This window comes from Ptychodera flava, unplaced genomic scaffold, assembly GCF_041260155.1.
Source record: "Ptychodera flava strain L36383 unplaced genomic scaffold, AS_Pfla_20210202 Scaffold_39__1_contigs__length_1403739_pilon, whole genome shotgun sequence".
NCBI classification, from domain to species: domain Eukaryota; kingdom Metazoa; phylum Hemichordata; class Enteropneusta; family Ptychoderidae; genus Ptychodera; species Ptychodera flava.
Window position 1 is genome coordinate 201,979 of NW_027248361.1, and position 19,647 is coordinate 221,625.

The 19,647-nt window shown below is 39.3% G+C and overlaps 2 protein-coding genes across 2 annotated transcripts in view; both read right to left on the reverse strand.

Annotated features, from left to right (window-relative positions):
• Positions 1-19,647, reverse strand: part of LOC139127886 (uncharacterized) — a 139,442-nt gene that overhangs the window by 57,273 nt on the left and 62,522 nt on the right. Inside the window, exons 57-75 of the mRNA XM_070693742.1 lie at positions 19,336-19,575; positions 18,660-18,902; positions 17,540-17,782; positions 16,811-17,053; positions 16,466-16,708; positions 15,800-16,042; positions 14,554-14,796; positions 13,625-13,867; positions 13,169-13,411; positions 12,627-12,869; positions 11,952-12,194; positions 10,943-11,185; positions 10,353-10,595; positions 9,643-9,885; positions 8,608-8,850; positions 8,134-8,376; positions 7,588-7,830; positions 6,906-7,148; positions 5,976-6,218 (exon numbers count right to left, since the gene is read on the reverse strand). Of these exons, the coding sequence (XP_070549843.1) occupies positions 5,976-6,218; positions 6,906-7,148; positions 7,588-7,830; positions 8,134-8,376; positions 8,608-8,850; positions 9,643-9,885; positions 10,353-10,595; positions 10,943-11,185; positions 11,952-12,194; positions 12,627-12,869; positions 13,169-13,411; positions 13,625-13,867; positions 14,554-14,796; positions 15,800-16,042; positions 16,466-16,708; positions 16,811-17,053; positions 17,540-17,782; positions 18,660-18,902; positions 19,336-19,575 (4,614 nt within the window). The remainder of the gene's footprint in view (positions 1-5,975; positions 6,219-6,905; positions 7,149-7,587; positions 7,831-8,133; positions 8,377-8,607; positions 8,851-9,642; positions 9,886-10,352; positions 10,596-10,942; positions 11,186-11,951; positions 12,195-12,626; positions 12,870-13,168; positions 13,412-13,624; positions 13,868-14,553; positions 14,797-15,799; positions 16,043-16,465; positions 16,709-16,810; positions 17,054-17,539; positions 17,783-18,659; positions 18,903-19,335; positions 19,576-19,647) is intronic.
• LOC139127959 (hyalin-like) lies at positions 731-4,859 on the reverse strand. Its single transcript, XM_070693808.1, has 5 exons — positions 4,709-4,859; positions 2,673-2,912; positions 1,820-2,059; positions 1,291-1,533; positions 731-765 (listed from the first exon to the last, which is right to left on the reverse strand). Exons 2-5 carry the CDS (start codon positions 2,836-2,838, stop codon positions 731-733), a joined length of 684 nt encoding a protein of 227 aa, XP_070549909.1. The 5' UTR covers positions 2,839-2,912; positions 4,709-4,859.

Consider the following 19,647-nt stretch of genomic DNA (forward strand, 5'->3'; position numbering starts at 1 on the left):
TTCAATTTTTTCAACATATTATGCGAGATGTAGATGAATCACTTAGTTTACATTCGCGAAAATTAAAGCTCCCAAAATAAACGTTAATATTGCATTGTTCATTGCATGGGATAACGAAAATCATTACTACCGAAGTTTTCATTACTTTTCTGTGAACTCAATTTTATTGGGTTTCCACACTATGCCTCAGTCCGAAATTGTTTTCTTCCAATTGCGTGTATATGGAACAAGCAGAAAGCTGTTGACATGAAATGTTCCTTCTTACCTTGAACGACAATGGTGAAATTACAACTTCCTACATTGCCGGCTCCATCAGTTGCAGAACAGGTAACTACATGTTCACCGTCCTTAAATGTTGAGTTCGATGGCGGGTTACAGGTCGCCGTAAGGATTTCACCAGAGTTGTCTGTGACTGACTCGCCGCTGAATTCAACCACAGCCGTCGTATTACCATAGTCATACTCTACTGCCATGTCAGCAGGACATATTACGACTGGATTGGTCGTGTCTGTATAGAAATATGAGTAATTTGTGTGGTTGAAGAAAATTGTTGATAGCTGAAGATATGATCGAAATTCCATTATGCTGAACGTACATCAGATTTGTGAATAATAGATATTCGTTGCTTCCTCAAAATATACATACTGTTAGTTTCTATATATTCGTTTGGTATTTTCCGTTTGATTTTTAGAATTATTTGCATTTACTATTTTTCGCCTCTTAATCCACCCTAGTGTGTTGTAGGTACTACTGGATTGGTCGTATCTGTCTAGAAATGTTTGTTATTTACCTTTCTTCTATCGTTTTTCAATTTCATGTAAGTTGTAAACGTGTAACTGCGTAGATATGGTTAAAATGGTAATAATTTTATGTTAAACAGAGAGTACATTTGACTTTTCCAAAAAATCATGAATTACAGACATTCTTGTATTTGGGAATGAAATGAAAATGCAAAGTCTTATGTCTTTTGCCTGATTGATGACATGTTAATGGTTATTCTGTAAATTTGTTCCGAAACTATACTAAGTCGTAGCTTTTACCTATAAGAGGTATTAAGTCGTCAAAATAATTATGCCTACAGTGTTGCTAGTTGTAAGCCCAGCGCATGTTAGATTCTTGGAACTATGCGAAGGTCGATGTATAATAGGGATGATCCAAGACATCTTCCCTTAGATTGGTTCATATCGTTTTATTTACAGACATCTCTATGTAGCCATCGGCGTTTATATTATAATTTCAGTCCCTATACGATAATGTTCATGGCACGTATATGTGCTGAAAATAACTCACCTGAAATTGACACGGTGAAAGTGCAAAACCCGACGTTTCCAAAGAAGTCAGTTGCCGAACAAGTGACAACGGTGTCCCCCTCGCCAAATGTGGAATTTGACGGCGGGTCGCAAGTTACGTTCAGCACTTCCCGCCCATTGTCTATGGCCGATTCTCCGTCGAACACAACGACTGCAGACGTGTTGCCGTAGTCATAGTCAACTGTGACGTTTTCTGGACAAATGACCACGGGGCCTGTTGTGTCTGAAAAGTCGAGAGAGCAAAACGTTAGATAAATCTAAATAAATCTGCAAATTGACTATTGTTTATAGGAACAATCGATACTTTAATTAAGTGTCAGCATAAATACTTTTGGAAGATCAAAAGAACATTTTTATGCCTCGTCAAGGTAATTTTTCCTTTAATTAATGATATTTTGTATTCCTGTCAAGACATATGTGTCAGGTGACACTCATATAAAATATGTTTGTTTGTTTTTTGGCGATGCAACACTGAACAGATTTGTCATGTAAGAGACAGTTAAACCAACCTTGTACAGTGACGTTAAACGTACAGCCTCCCTCGTTGTTCGAGGCATCCGTTGTACTACAGGTGACCTCAGTTGTGCCACTTCCAAACGTCGACCCTGAAGGCGGACTACACGTCACGTCAAGAGAGTTTCCTGAATTGTCCGTGACAGATGTGTTGAAGGTCACCACCGCAGTTGTATTACCAAAGTCATACTCAGCAGTCAGGTTAGCTGGGCACGAGAGCTCTGGGTCAGTTGTGTCTGAAATGAAAGTTAAAATAATTTGCAACGGGTCGTTTACGCCATGCTTTGTTGGTTATGTACATAAAACAGCCAAAAATAGATTACACTCACATAGTCACACTGTATACACACACGGCAAACAACTAAGATTTGAACGATGTGCTATCATGTGTTCCGTTTTTAGCATTGCTAAATCTCTGGATACGATAACGATACATCAAATATTGCATATATGTTTTCTTGAAAAGAAATCACATTACTTAACTGAGTGAAAAACAATGAACGAAGGGGTTATTAAAGGTATTTGGTCACCCGTTTATTAATAGCCGATCAGATTTTACGCGGGTGACCGCATTTTTTAAAAGGGCGCCCTCACACGACCAACTATGGCATACTTAGCAGCGTAGACCAATACCATGTTCTTTGACGTATCAAATATGGAGGATCGATAGATACAGGTGTTACGAGGTAGTACGCTAAGCCCCGCCTCTTTACCATACATGGAATATGCAAATTTACGGTGACCGTGTACTTTTAAACACACTGGAAAAAACATGTTTTATTTTACCACTTTTGTGTTTATAATTTGTTCTTACATGGAAAGGAAACAGTAATTTTGGGGATACCATACCTTGCACTATCACCTTAAAACCACAAGTGCCTACGTTGTTTGAAGCGTCCATAGCGAAACAGGTGACGATCGTTTCACCGAGAGGGAAGGAGGAGTTTGAGGGTGGGTCACACGTGACTGTCATTTCCTCTCCAGAGTTGTCCGTGGCTGATTCACCGTCGAACATGACAATTGTTGTGTTTCCATTTTCTAACTCCACAGTCTGAGATGGCGGACAGGTCACCACCGGGTCTGTTCGATCTGAAAATCGTGTGAATTTGTTAATACTTGCTATATGGCGTTTCTGTATTACCTTGAATGGAAATGATTATTGGACCAGTGTAACGTCATATTAATTATGAACACTACACTTGACCAACAATGGAGAAGGCGTTCATTTCACATCAAAAGCACCTTAGGCCGCGTTCAAAAAAACTGGTGAGGGGGGGGCTGGAGGAATCGCGATTGAAATCTTATTTTTTTTTCAGATCCCCCCCTCAATACCCTCAAAATTTTCAAGTCCCCCCCCTCGATACCCTCAAAAATTTTCAAGTCCCCCCCCCCAAATTACCATATAGCCGCATATTAATTAGGAATGCACGCAGAGTAAAAAAAAACATGTAATGTGTCGTTCTGCACGCAAATGTTCAACACTACCTCTTATCAGCAGGTTGTAGAGCCATATACCTAGGGCAAGTTCTTAAATTGATTCATTTTTAAATGCATCAGTGAACTTTTTGGATTTCTCAGTCTAAGCCGACTTGAGTTTATCCAACTGTGGCCACTTCAATGGCACCAGCTGAAAAGCACACAAAATGACAATCATGAGAGAGTATGAAAATTGTGTATTCCTAGCTACGTTTAACCAAATTGTGAAAAAAATGAGCACAGTGACCTACCGAGAATTTTTTTTCAAAAGTACAAGACATATGTACAACTTAGCTGCCACTTATAAAATGTTTTACAAAATTGACAATACTGGAAGGTTAAAATATTCCATGAAATTAATGTTTTAATCTCAGAAATTTTGGGTGTAATAATGGCAAATTTGATAAAAAATAAAAGATTCCATTTAGTCACACATTTTTCCATTTAAATTAGAGTCTTTACTGTTCAAAGTTTTACTTTTGTGTATTGGTACAATGAGATGTGAAAATTTCATTCACTGCATGAACTTGAAATGAATGGTTTTATATATTGATTTTAAGTAATTTTAGAAAAACTGACTTTTCATCGTACATTTGTATAAGATCAAGTATGGTGACCCCATCTTTTTTCTCTAATATTTGATTCTTCTCATATGCCAGAATTCAAATATCCATGGTAACTGTTAGTCCCCTAGTCTTCTATGCGTTGCTCTCTGGCTGGATCTTGTGTTCAAGTAGATGTATGTTTCACTGTCAATTGAGTGTCCTATGACCGAAACTCTTCTTAAACTACATCAGAGTCAGAGCTACATGTATCACTGTCACTGCCAGTATGTAGTAGCAGGGCAGTAGTTGTATTAACTTTTTATTTTGACAATATTTTTGTTCAGTTTATACAATTGTGTTCTTGTTCTACTCCCTACAGAATGTTGAGCTATCCAGTATTCAGCTTGCCAACACAGCCTACGTGTACCGTGCATTTGCATCATTCAATTTAATATTTAGACAAACGGGCTTTGTTAACAAACTGAATATTGTGTTTTTCAGCAGCATGCTGTAGAGAGACACCAAGAAACTGTGTTTGATACATTGCATAGAAATATTGAAAAATTATCAACAGTTGTAGCTCCTGCCCCATTACAAGGCCAACTTGTTCTACGAAAATTTAATGGCATTCATACATTTTTAGACTTTTTTGAGATTAAAGACATAAAATATGACAAAACGGTTCTAGATTTTGTTTAATTATTACTAACATTAGAACCATTGGACGACATCAAAATGTTGGGAGTCAAAATATTTTCAGGTCCCCCCCCCCTATAGGCAGAGCAAAACTTTCAAGTCCCCCCCCCTCGACTACCCCAAAAAATTTCGAACCCCCCCTCACCACTTTTTTGAACGCGGCCTTACCTCGAACTGTGACTCTAAAACGGCAGGTATCTTGATTACCAGCGAAGTCTGTGCTGTGCAGGTGACACGAGTGTTACCTTTACCAAATACTGAACCAGATGGAATGTCACAGCTTATATTCACATATCCTGAATTGTCGGTAGCTGTTGCTATGTATGTTACGTTAGCTGTTGTATTGCCATAGTCGTACTCCGAAAACGTACGAGGAGGACATATCGCTTGAGGGGGTGTTGTATCTGGAGACAAATAAAAGTGTGATCTCGTGTCATTTGCATTTTAATCAGGAACTGCTTACATCCCTAGGTCTCAATGGCTGCTTGAAAGAAAGATAATTTACATATGTACGACATATTTAACCATGTATTTTAATATTTTATTTGTATCTTTGCTTTTTTGTGGTATCTTTTTGTTTAATGAATTGCTGAAAAAGGAGATAGAGAAAGTCATGATTATGGTCATGCTGTTCAGAAATATTTGATCACTCAATAATCATACCTTGTACGGACACCGTAAAACTGCATGTTCCCACATTTCCTTCGGGATCAGTAGCTGAACAAGTCACATCATTGTCTCCGTATGCGAAAGTCGAACCCGATGGAGGGGCGCACGTTACATTGACGTCGTGTCCTGAATTATCCACAGCTGTTTCTCCGCTAAACTCAACAACTGCTGTTGTGTTCCCATCGTCGATCTCAGCAGTAATATTCGATGGACACGTCACAGTTGGGTTCAAGAGATCTGATAAATAAGTTGTTGAAATCTATAAGTACAATATTTAAAGCCTTGATCTTTTGCATTTCGCTTACTTAAAACGATATGAACCAATCTTCGGGAAGATGTCTTGGATTATCCCTATTATGTCATATTGTTTTTGAAACTTTCACAATTTAAATCCTGGGTGACGGAGTTCGCCGATTTCACACGTTACTTATCAAAAATCTACGTTGAACCTTTATAGCCTCTATTCGGCAAAAATCTGTGGTCACGGTTCAGTAATCACCTTTACATAAATTGCATTTGACTTCAAATGATCTCGTTACAAACAAAACGCAAAACCGAACTACTATGCATATCATTATTTCCACCCTCTTATAAATAATGTTTTCATTTATAAGATGTCAGACCAACTCCCTACAAGAATTATCCCCCTTTCTTCACAAATGTCACTTGTCCTTTATTGTAGCATGGTGTTAACTCAGCAAGGTAAGAATGTCAAATTTTGCCATTGCAAGTATTTGCTTGAAATGTAGTTACTTTCCAAGCATACCTTCAACATTTACGACAAAAGTACAAGTTCCAACATTTCCAGACATATCGGTAGCAGAACACGTTACTGTTGTATCCCCATAGGGGAATGTTGTGTTCGATGGCGGGTCACACGTGACGTTCAGCTGCTGGCCAGAGTTATCGGTCACCGATTCCCCGCTGAAAACGACGAACGCCGTTGTGTTTCCGTACTCATTCTCCAGTGTGATATTCGCTGGGCAGGTAACAACAGGACTGGTGGTATCTGTGAATGCAATGCGTTTTGTCATGCTATGGTACATTCTCTACAATTTTGCGATCTACTGTATGAATATATCATTTTGAGATGGCTGTGGGCGGACTAGGAATTTTAAAAAGTAAATAGGTTGTTAAGTAGGAGATGGCCATGCCGAAAATGGGCTCTTACTGGAACAAAATTTTACCGCAAAATTTGGGCTCTCAGAACAGATACCACTCTGTCATCAAATGAAATTGCGGCAGCTACCTCTGTAGATACGTACATACCAATCGCATAAAATGTACATTAAGGGATGGCTATGTATATTCTGTTCTGACGTCGTCATAGAATAAGATCCGCCTTATGCTTTCAGTTTTGCTATATATGACGAAGCTAGGTATGAAGGAGTGTTCAAATCAACACTCTGTCTTCATTTTTTGAAGCTAGATGCGGGTTTACAATTGACCATGCTAAGAATTGTTCCCGTTGAATATGTGGATTTTTTTCACTTCGAGAAAGAGCAAACCTCAATTACCCATTCTGCAAAACAAATGAGTATCATTGAAGGCACAGACTTTCTGTTTGATGAATGCACTTATCGCAACAACGTCTCAAAATGTGTTGTTGTTGAAACAACAGTTAACCCTACTTACTTTGTCCATTTATAGCGCTCAACGTCTATAATTTTACGTAAATAAAAGAGTTCATAATTACCTTGAACGGTTACTGTGAAGTTACAAGATCCATTATTGCCAGCTGAATCAGTGGTAACACAGGTGACGACATTTTCTCCACTCATAAAGGTGGAATTCGACGGCGGGTCGCATGTCAAATACAAGGTTTCTCCAGAATTATCTATCGCAGACTCGCCACCGAATTCGACCACGGCTGTGGTATTTCCATAATCGTATTCAACTGTTAGGTCTGCCGGACATGTCAGGACTGGCTTAAGCGTGTCTGAGAAAGAACATGGACCATGCAATATGATTTTTATGAAATCATCTTGCATAATCTTTATGTGATAATGAAATTATGACCATTCCAATTCATCATGCAAGAAAACCACGTATAGTCACGCGAGAATCGGGGAAAAGTATCGATCACTCCCACACAGGATATGACCTGCTAGTAAAGATTATCTTTCTTTTTGCCGCCCATTTCATTTGATATGCGATTACGTATAATTATCATTTAGGAGGGTTTTGAAAGTTGACAGAATTTTCCCAATACACAGCCCAAAATGAAGTTGTAGATAAATTGCGTGCATTTTCCTTTGCATATGAAAATGTTCTAAACGTTAGCTGAAAATATTCAAGAAACATATAGTCATCAAAATATGTCGCTTCTTGGTTTTTTTGTCTCTTTTTTCTATATGTTCCTATAAATTACACAATACCTTGCACTGTGATTGTGAAGTTACAAGTTCCAACGTTGCCAGATCCATCAGTCGCAGAACAAGTCACCACATTTTCTCCATCCCCGAAAGTAGAATTCGATGGTGGGTCACAGGTCACCGACAAGATTTCACCAGAGTTGTCTGTGACAGACTCTCCACTGAATTCAACCACAGCTGTCGTGTTACCATAGTCATACTCAACTGTTGTATCGGCAGGACATGTTACTTCAGGTTTTGTTGTGTCTGTAATTTTTTCAATTGAAATAAAACGAATGGAAAACAATTATCATCATCCAAGTTCACGTGCGTACGTTATGAACCATGTAGATGTTTCCGTCTCAAAGCATTTACAAAATTATCATTTATCATTGCAAAAACATTGAACAAATCTCCAGAAGTTGATTGACGTGGCAACATAAAATACATTTCCATGAACATTGCAAAAAATGTCTCTTTTCATCTAATTATAGTCGCACGCTTGAATCGAAGCGTTTGTTATTATTTCATACAGCAATCCAAAATGCACTGATCACTTTAAAACCCTACCTTCAACAACGATTGTAAAATTACAAGTCCCAACGTTGCCAGATGCATCAGTTGCAGAGCAAGTCACTACATGTTCGCCATCCCCAAATGTAGAATTGGATGGTGGGTCACAGGTCACCGTAAGGATAGCACCAGAGTTGTCTGTCACTGACTCTCCACTGAATTCAACCACGGCTGTGGTATTGCCGTAGTCATACTCAACCGTCATGTCAGCAGGACACGTTACTACAGGGTCTGTAGTATCTGTGAAAGCAGGACCAAGCAACATCATTTTCTTAACACTATGAAAGAAGGCAGGAAGTGCATGAAGATACAATATACAGAAATCAAAAAGAAACGCCCACAATTGCATTTCAGAAATATGAAAACACGGGCAAACACGATGCATTCGTTCCTGTCAATAATTTCAGACGATATTCATCGCATTCAACGCCGTACAAGCCTTTAAAGTATCGGACATATATAGCAACATACCTTGGACAGTTACTGTGAAGTTGCAGGTACCGACATTGCCAGCGCCATCTGTGGCCGAACAAGTGACTTTATTTTCTCCATCCCAGAATGTTGAATTCGACGGTGGATCACAGGTTACAGTGAGGGCCTTTCCTGAGTTATCGGTAGCTGACTCGCCACTGAATTCAACCACAGCTGATGTATTCCCGTAGTCGTATTCAGCTGTCATGTCTGCCGGACATGCAACCACTGCTGCGATTGTATCTGCAAAGTATTACATTGACGAAGAAGGTTCAACTACATGTTCGAACAAGGGATTTGATAGCACCAGTAGGCAATAGTATTTTAGTAAAGGTATAAGAATTCCTTTTGTATTTCTTTCTTATCATTTTCAGCAGGAAATTAAGACTAACATACAAATATCTTAACACAGGATATATTTCTTCACAACATTAATTTTACGTTCACACCAAATGTAAGGAAGGGCATAGATTTCACTGTTTGCCAGGTAGAATTATAAGAAGAATATGTGTATAAACAGAAGTGGTTTTGACAAAATGAACAGAATTGCTTATTTAAAAAATGTGTCTCTTTTGCATGTTTCGTACATGTTCTGTTAATGACCTCACAGTATTTTGCGGGGAATATACACTTATATTCGATGTAACAATCTGTGTTTTGGGTTTGAGTCCACATAAGTCGAACATATTTCCATGAAATTTAGGGTATATATGGATTCCATATTACTACTCATCACAGTAAAACGTTGATCGGTCAAGTGGAGAGTGTTGATATAAACTTCACCACTACATGACACATTTTTCCTTCAAGTAAATTCATGTATCTCTACCTAACAACCAATAATATGCCTCGGACCTTTAAATTGTCTTGATGGGCAAATGTTAAGTTTCACTCAGTGTAGAATTTCAACAAGTGATTATCTTTCAAAGACATAATTGTTGCTTTTATTTTGCATTGCTGGTAACGATTTGTATGTTCTAAACAGTGATCGAAATATCTCAAAAAAGGTAAGTGAAAATAGAAAATACTGTATACCTTGCACTGTGATAGTAAAATTACAAGTTCCAACATTGCCAGATGCATCGGTAGCAGAGCAGGTCACTGTGTTGCTTCCTTCCCCGAATGTAGAATTCGATGGTGGGTCACAGGTCACCGTCAGTGTCTCACCAGAGTTGTCCGTGACCGACTCGCCGCTGAAGCCAACCACAGCAGAAGTGTTTCCATAGTCATATTCAACTACCATAACAGACGGACATGTGACCACAGGATCCGTTGTATCTGTGGGGGGAAAACACGTTCCTTACGGATCTAGATATACAAAAATGTTCCCTTGTGTTTTCTCAAAAGTAGACATCGAGCTGGTTGTTCATTGTTGTACAATAGATAGGAAACATCGACGCATATCTGACATTGTCTCCAAGAACACCATGACTATGAACTAGGAAATGCTAAAAGTAAAAGTTGTCCTCTGGTAGGAAATATACTAATTATCACGAGTTACTGTTGATATTCCTTCAATTTTCTCTTTGGTATAATTTATTACAACTGTCAAGATTTGATGGTCAATTTACTCTCTTTACTGGTGTAATAATAATTCTCTCTTGATGACACATTAACGCTTTGGTCATACAGTGTGTCCAATTCGAGATTTGCTGTGTGACCAATTCGAGTCTTGCCAGACCTATCATCATTTGCGTCATAATTGCTACCATTTCATAAATGATAATCGTGTGCCTCCAACGTACCTTGTACGGTTATTGTGAAGTTACATGAACCAGTGTTGTTGTTTAAATCCATAGCCGAACACGTGACAACATTTACACTGTCCAAGAATGTAGAATTCGACGGCGGGTCACAGGTCACCGATAGACTGTGTCCTGAGTTGTCCGTAGCAGACTCGCCACCGAATTCAACGACAGCCGTTGTGTTGCCATAGTCGTACTCCACTGTCATATCGGCAGGACAGATTACCACTGGGTTACTTGTATCTGTCGAAGATATTTAATCAGAAGTTAGAAATCAAGCAATATGAGGACGCCTTGAAAGTTGTAGGTCACAGCAAATGTATAAGTTTTTCTAATGTTGGAACATACGTGACGAAAAGACCCACATTGGGAATACTGCTCGTTAAATAATGTGAAACCCTGTGCAATGATTATTATTAGACAAAGAAATATGTGTTCTAAATCTATGTTTTATGAGCTCCCGCTTGCCTTACGCAGTCATCTTAATATTGCAATTGTTTGCATTGGCAGATGCATTGCATCGGGTGTGTAAACAATAAATCCCCCGAACATCGGAGAAGCCTTTTTTAAACTTCATTTTGAATATATACCTTCAACAGTGATTGTGAAGTTGCAGGTCCCAGTGTTGCCAGATGAATCAGTTGCAGAACAAGTCACCACAGTTTCACCATCCTCGAATGTAGAGTTGGATGATGGGTCACAGGTCACCGACAAGGTTTCACCAGAGTTGTCTGTGACTGACTCGCCACTGAATTCAACAACCGCTGTTGTATTACCATAGTCATACTCCACAGTTATATCGGCAGGACATGTTACAACTGGATTTTCAGTGTCTGCAAATTGATTAATACAATTAAAAAATGGATAAAATTTTAAACAATGATTATCATAAATCAAGTAACTATGATTCATGTTTAAAGGTTTACAGTCACCTGTAATCTAAATATGCCCATATATGGTCAAAGCGGCGTTCCTCGTATTTAAAATGCCCATGTGAAGGCGCTGTTTTTATAAAGCGGCCACCCGCTTAAATATGTGATTGGTTAGATTTTCTCTTGCCATGGTAACTATGGCAAAATTGGAACAGGTGACAGTATACCTTTAACTCATTGAAGTATAAGCCACATCTTAAAACTGGCATAAATGGTGACGCAAAGAAATTCTAATGTTTGTTATTCACCTATTGTTAAGACTGTGCTATTGAATGAATATAATGAAACGTCGGCCAAGTTGATACGACAAAAGAGCGGGTCATACTGAGCAATAAGTTCACATCAGCATAATAGAGTAGGTATTTTTGTCTTCCAGAAAATATAACAGTTTAAATGGGCGATGTCGATGATTATGTGGACATATTTACGTATATAATACACTTATGGGACATTTTGTGTTGATTTGAAGTTAAAAACGATGGTTTTTATGGTACACTTAAAAGCGTACAAGGTACTTGCTGCCATCGTTGCAAACAAAGACTTAACGTACTCTTGAGGTAAAATGGCTCTTGCTCGCATTTGCGTACACTTCCCGTCGGATATAAACTTTTGCACTGAGTATTACATGCTCACACGCATTGCCGAGTGGTGTGTTATCGTCACATACCTTGCACGGTGACAGTGAAATTGCAAGTTCCAGTGTTTCCAGATCCATCAGTAGCAGAACAAGTCACCACATTTCCTTCACCGAAGAAGGTAGAATTAGCCGGAGGGTCACAGGTCACTGAAAGCGTGTTACCAGAGTTGTCCGTGGCCGACTCACCGCCAAAGTCAACAACCGCCGTCATATTCCCATACTCATTCTCGACTGTTATGTCAGCAGGACACGTTACTATTGGATTCACTGCGTCTGTAGAAAAAGTAGATAACAAAACTGTTTCGTTGGCTTGTACTTTGCATATCTTTCGTTTCCATATTTTCTGATTTGTCAGCCCTATATAATTACAAACTAATTAAATTTAACTAGTTTTAATGATGTGAAATTCAGCATGTATTGAAATCAAAGTGCCAACATAATGCTGGTAAAGCTCCATCCTAAAGTCGTTATGCGCTTTTGTATTAAGACGATGATAACGTACAGATATTAACAAAACGCCCTCTATCTGAATTGTATAATACTATCAAAAATATCATACGTGAAGCCACAGGCAATTAAAGAGACAGTCTGTTTTCTATTTGTCTGTGGTCTGTGGTGTCTGTGTAATACAACAGCAACTGAAGTCATTACACTGTTTTTGAAACTTTGCAGCTACCAGGTCTTAACGAAGGGACTGCTTCATACCTTCAACTGTGATTGTAAAATTGCAAGTTCCAACATTGCCAGATGCATCAGTAGCGGTACAAGTCACTACATTGTCTCCGTCTACGAATGTGGAATTCGATGGTGGGTCACAGGTCACCGAAAGGGTTTCGCCCGAGTTGTCTGTAACCGACTCTCCGCTGAACTCAACCACAGCTGTCGTGTTACCATGGTCGTTCTCAACCGTCATGTCGGCAGGACACGTTACTTCTGGTTTGGTCGTGTCTGTAAAGATTTTAGCAACCGGGTTAATATCAAATATCTCTTACCTGTAATGATTGCAAAATTTTGCGTCTAAATTGGTAAACGCAAGCTTACGTTTTACAGTTACGTTAAAATTAAATGTCCAAATATTTCCTGGTGAATCGGTAGCAGAGCAAGAAAACATAGAATTCTAGGCAGACGACAGATCACAGCGAGAATTTCACTTTCCATAAATTAAAGCTAATATGTCGCACTTTGGCCATAATATGCTCTTGTAACCATATAACGTAGAAACCTTTCAAACAACTGCTGTCACGTACCTTGTACAGTGATTGTGAAATTACAGCTTCCGGTATTACCAGCTGAATCGGTAGCGGAGCAAGTCACTACATTTTCACCATCCCCAAATGTAGAATTTGATGGTGGACTACAGGCAACTGTAAGGATTTCACCAGAGTTGTCTGTGACTGACTCTCCACTGAATTCAACCACAGCCGTCGTATTACCATAGTCATACTCCACAGTTATATCGGCAGGACAAGTTACAGCAGGCTCCGTTGTATCTGTAGAAAGAGGTGTAGACCCATCATTTTACACATCTGCAACCTCTTAAACAACATTTCGGATATTTCCTTTTTGCTGTGATACAGCAAAGAATATTAAAATTTTACTTCTTGAGCTGAAAACAGAAAATTGATTGTGTATACTAGTCCTGCAGTCATCATGTGCTTGTCTTTGGTTTTTATTTTTTAAACATTTTTAACATTTCTGCCTACCTTCAACTGTGATAGTAAAATTACAAGTTCCAACATTGCCAGATCCATCTGTAGCGGTACAGGTCACTACGTTCTCGCCATCCCAGAATGTGGAATTCGATGGTGGGTCACAGGTCACCGTCAGTGTCTCACCAGAGTTGTCTGTGACTGACTCTCCGCTGAACTCAACCACAGCTGATGTGTTGCCGTAGTCATATTCAACATTCATGTCGGCTGGACATGTTACCACTGGATTGGTTGTGTCTGTGGAGTGAGTGAATAAAAAGGGTCAAAGTAAAGTTAGTGTATAATTTCCGTGTGGTTGTTTGCTGTCGTTTTGTCCGGGCTCGCTTTGAAATATTTCATGCAGATAACAGTGACATTATGCACGAAGTGTTAGCATTAGTGTTGCCTTACACATCATATGTTTTATTTCATTAATATGTTAAGGTAAAACGCGCCTCGGGGACATATATTTGGACCCTTAAACTTTTACAATTCTTTTCTGATATACCACTTGTGGGGGTTCATTTTAAAGCTCTTGGTGTAAGAAAACTTTTCACCGCCTTATTTTTTCGAGAAACGAAAATTTTACATTTCTACATAGAGTTAACACAGGGATGGCGGCCATTTTGAATTTCAGATATCGGTAAATCTTGAGTGATTTGTGTCCGTAGTACCAAAGTTTGCACGGTGACCCCCGATTTTTATTCTTGATTTTGAAAGAGAATAGTTGAAATATTCCTGGAGGAAATTTTGGGCAAAAGTTTAAGTCTTTCACTTCCGAGGCGCATACTACCTCAAGTTTTGTAAATCTCCCAAGCAAAGGAAACCTCATGGTTAACAAGTTCACCAAAAACTCACATAACCGTGAAAACATGATAGGTCACTTTTTAAGGTGAAGAAACCAATCGTGAGTATTAGCACAGCACCACAATGGTTTACTGTACCTTGGACAGTAATCGTGAAATTGCAAGTTCCAACATTGCCGGATGAATCAGTGGCTGTACAGGTCACTACATTTTCACCGTCCACGAATGTTGAATTGGATGGTGGGTCACAGGTCACCGACAAGGTTTCACCGGAGTTGTCTGTGACTGACTCGCCGCTGAATTCAACCATGGCTGTTGTATTACCATAGTCATACTCGACTGTCATGTCAGCTGGACATGTTACAACTGGACTCGTAGTATCTTTATGGTTGTAAAATTGCAAAACGATAACATAAATTGCAGTTACAACTTTTTCATGTTTATCGGTGTCTTGTAAACAAGGCATTGTGCTTCTAGTTAATGCTTTACAATGTAACATGGATGTTATTATAACTTTAAAAACTCGAACTAAAAATGACTAACACATTATTGCGAACAGTTCTTGTAGAGATATATTTGCACATTTTCGAAAATTCAGCATGGGAGCGTTTCAGAATAAAGCCTAACTGTTTATACCATGTCGGTCATATGATCGTTGTTGCAAAGGCGGTGTGACCGTCGACTGACAAAAATGTCTTCAAATTATTTTTCTAACAGGTTAGGCCCAGACTGCAAAGTGCTTCAACATGTAAATTATCAATTGTCTGGTGTCTCCTTTCAGTGGTGGCGAAATTAAAGGATGATTTTCTGTTAAATGTATACTGTCACCTGTTCCCATTTTGCCAAAGTAACCATGGCAAGAGAAAATCTAACCAATCACAGTATTTAAGCGGGTGGCCACATTTTAAAACAGCGCCCTCACATGGGCATTTTGAATACCAAGGAACGCCCTTTGACCATACATGGGCATATTTAGATTACAGGGGACTGTATACCTCTAACGAAGAAAGCTTATTTTGTGAACCAAATAGTCTTCGCAAAATTGATTTGACTTCAGAGAGAAACGACATGCCTTGGAGGCAGTACTGGGCATCAACACTCCATCTTGTGAACGGATTTATTCGTAAATCCTATTTGCAAGTCTAGTACATATTGTGATCTGAACACAAGGGACATGTAAATCAGATCCTGTTTCACTTGTACGATTTGCAGAATAACTACATCCAGATTATAGACGGTTGAATCCTGTCTGATAGTTTGTTTGAAACATATACGGGGAGTAACATGGGCAAGATCAAGCAATGACATTGATAGTTTGTTTGAACCATATACAGGGAGTAACATAGACAAGATCAAGCAATTACATCAATATAATATTACGCACCTTCTACAGTTATTGTGAAGTTACATGTGCCAACATTTCCAGCTGCATCAGTTGCCGAACACGTCACCACATTTTCTCCGTCGCCGAAAGTAGAATTCGATGGTGGGTCACAGGTCACCGACAAGATTTCACCAGAGTTGTCTGTGACTGACTCCCCACTGAATTCAACCACAGCCGTCGTATTTCCATAGTCATACTCCACAACAAAATCATTAGGGCATACAACCACTGGATCTGTTGTATCTGTAATAATACATAAATAATTAATTTTTATACCATTAATAATTCATTTATTATACCACACCAGTATAGCGATGGTGCAAATGCTGGTCTCTGATTGGTCGAGACGTGAAATTATCCATGCAATGTTCGCAATATAGTTAGAATAGGCACGAGATCTCAGCTACAGTAAAATTATCTTTTTTGACGTTTATCGCCAGAATTTTGATTTAATAGAAAGATATAATATCCATTATCCGCCTAAGCGAAGGGTTTGCCACTTGATTTTATTTTGTTCACTCGAAAATGCAATCGTTATCGCTTGTGCATATATGTCGTGAACTGGTCAAATCTGGTGGTATGCCGCCACTGGATGTATTTAAGATACGCATTATCGTGCACACGAAAGAGTACATGAACTTTTAGGTCACCGACATTTATACATACCTTGTACGATAATTGTGAAATTACAGCTTCCAACGTTTCCAGAACCATCAGTCGCAGAACACGTGACTTCATGTTCTCCATCTGAGAATGTTGTGTTGGATGGTGGGACGCATGTAACCGCCAGGCTTTCACCTGAGTTATCCAAAGCCGTTGCGTCAGCAAATTCCACGACAGCAGTAGTGTTGCCATAGTCGTACTCAACTGTCATATCAGCAGGACACGTCAAGACCGCGGCAATGGTGTCTATGAGAAACAAATTAAAATTATAACGTTAGTTTTGACCAGTGAATTTTTTTCTCACCATTGCTACAGGTAAGTAGGCGTCTTTTTTATGATCATACGTACCTTGGACGGTTATCGTAAAATTACAACTTCCAACATTCCCGGATGCATCGGTTGCAGTGCAAGTCACCACATTTTCTCCATCCCCGAATGTAGAATTGGATGGTGGGTCACAGGTCACCGAAAGACTTGCACCTGAGTTGTCGGTTACCGACTCGCCGCTGAATTCAACCACGGCCGTTGAATTGCCATAGTCATACTCCACTGTCATGACGGCAGGGCATGTTACCATTGGTGGTGTCGTGTCTGTAAAAGGAGTACACTAGTCGGTTAAAAGACTTTTAAATGTGGTATTAGTTAGGGCAATGAAAATACGTCAAATGTCTGTTTACCATTATCCGATGTATTTCTGCAATACCGTGTACAAGAGTTAGGCCAATTTTTAGGCCAAAAAAGACTCTCTGGTCACCTCGCGCGTCATTTCAGAACCTGCGTGTCATATCTTTTAATTTTTTTTTTTTTTTTTGGGGGGGGGGGTTACATACTCATTAGTACAGCTATCCTTGATATCCCTGTTTGCATGTCCAAAAATGAAACGAAAACGGAAAACGGAAGTATTATGCAGCCAGTGATGAATGACAATGACTGTTGCATCAATAGTGTCAAACCAGCATTTTCAGGAATATTAAAGAAGGGAACGAAAAGAAAAAAAAAACCGCGTCACGGCATCACTTTTGCTGAATGACAAGAACAAGAAACTTTCTTTTCTTTGACCTTAATATGTCTACATACCTTGGACAGTTACTGTAAAGTTACAAGAAGCAGCTAAACCAGCGCCGTCTGTGGCTATACACGTCACCACATTTTCTCCATCCCAAAATGTAGAATTCGATGGCGGGTCACAGACAACTGATAGCACCGATCCCGAGTTGTCAGTGGCGGACTCTCCGCTGAATTCAACAAGGGCCGACGTGTTGCCGTAGTCATATTCGACTGTTATATCGGCGGGACAGCTTATCATTGGCTTAGTAGTGTCTTGAAAGCAAATGTAAATATATAATTGAATATGATGAAAATATCACTTTAAAAGGCAAATGCTATAAGGTTATCTGTGCTGAGATGCAAATACAGCTAATAATATCAGGGTTTGTGTTGACGAAAGATCGATGGTTTGTACCACCTATTCTAAAACACCCACATGCCATATTACAATCTCTCGCAGCCTTAGAGAGAGATTCATTTTGAAGTGATCAGAAAAGTCAACCATCTCGCTGTCGTATCCAGCTGGTTTTAGGACTTAAATTTTGTTGTCACGAGGCGACTAAACTATGCCACCGCAACTATTACCTATAGAAACATACCTTGTGCCGAAAGAAAATACCATTTTTAATCTTGGAACTATTTTCTGTGTTACTGGACACGATGATTACGAAGATCTCGCTTTTGCCTTGACATTTGTTATTTCTCATACTAATAGATTTACACATCAAATCTATGTTTACAATAAAGGTATACTGTCACCTGTTCCAATTTTGCAAACGTTACCATGGAAAGAGAAAATCTAACCAATCACAGATTTTAAGTGGGTGGCCGCTTTTTAAAGACAGTGCCCTCACATGGGCATTTTGAATACCAAGGAACACCCTTTTGACCATATATGGGCATATATAGATTACAGGTGACGGTATATCTTTAAATGTTCCGATATTTACCTTATAGTAATGTTTTAGTGATTCTATTGACGTTATCTGCCCTTTTGAAAACCTTTTTGATGCCGAATTTATTGAACAGTGTCGATGATTGTCCAGCCCATTAACTGAAATGATTTTCATGAATCTGTGAATTTTGTTAAATCAGCCCTGTTTCTCTGTTTTATGTACTACGAACATCATAGAAGCAACGTTCAGCTTACCTTGTACTAATACCGTGAAAGTACAGGTCCCTACGTTTCCAGCCATATCGATTGAAGTGCATGTCACGGTGGTGGGTCCGCTGGTGAAAGTGGTATTCGAGGGCGGGTCACAGGTCACATTGAGTTGCACTCCAGAATTATCCGTGACCGACTCACCATCAAACACGACAAAAGCTGTTGTGTTGCCGTAGTCATTGGTGACAGTGATGTTGACAGGACAAGTGACTTCAGGACTAGTGGTATCTGGTGAGAGAAAATATCAACGATTTGACTTAAAAAACTACAACATATTGGTTGCTTGTTTTGGAGCTACAGCGTGTTTCACTTTACCTCCATAACTCACAGGGTAAGACGGGCAGTCACACGTACAATATCAATGGTTACCGTGGGGTCTCAAATCACATGTTCAAGACACCGGCTCATTAATTGGTTGCGGTAAACCGGCATTGCGCAGGTGCGTACCAAGATAGCTGGTAAGTGTATTGCAGAGTTCAGATTAAATATACACGAACGCTAAAAAAATTAATGAATGCTTTGAGGATCGAATTCCGTGACGTGACATCCAAGTTTACAGTTTTTATACTCAACTACAACTTGGTTTGTTTCACAATGTGAGGTGTGCAGCTTTACTGAAGTCGGGAGAAATGAATCGCAAAAGAAGAACCGAAAATCAAACCTTGCACGGTGACGAAGAATGTACAGCTTCCTTCATTTGAGGCGTCATCAGTAGCCGTACACGTGACTTCGGTAGTGCCACTTTCAAACGTCGATCCTGAAGGCGGACTGCACGTCACATCAAGAGAGTATCCGGAATTGTCGCTGGCAGATGTATTGAAGGTAACCACTGCAGTTGTATTACCATAGTCATACTCAACGGTAAGATTAGCAGGGCATGTCAGCGAGGGGTCAGTTGTGTCTGAAATGAAAATCGTTTGAATTATTCGTATCACACTTCTATGACCAGTAATGTCAGTATAAGTATTGAATA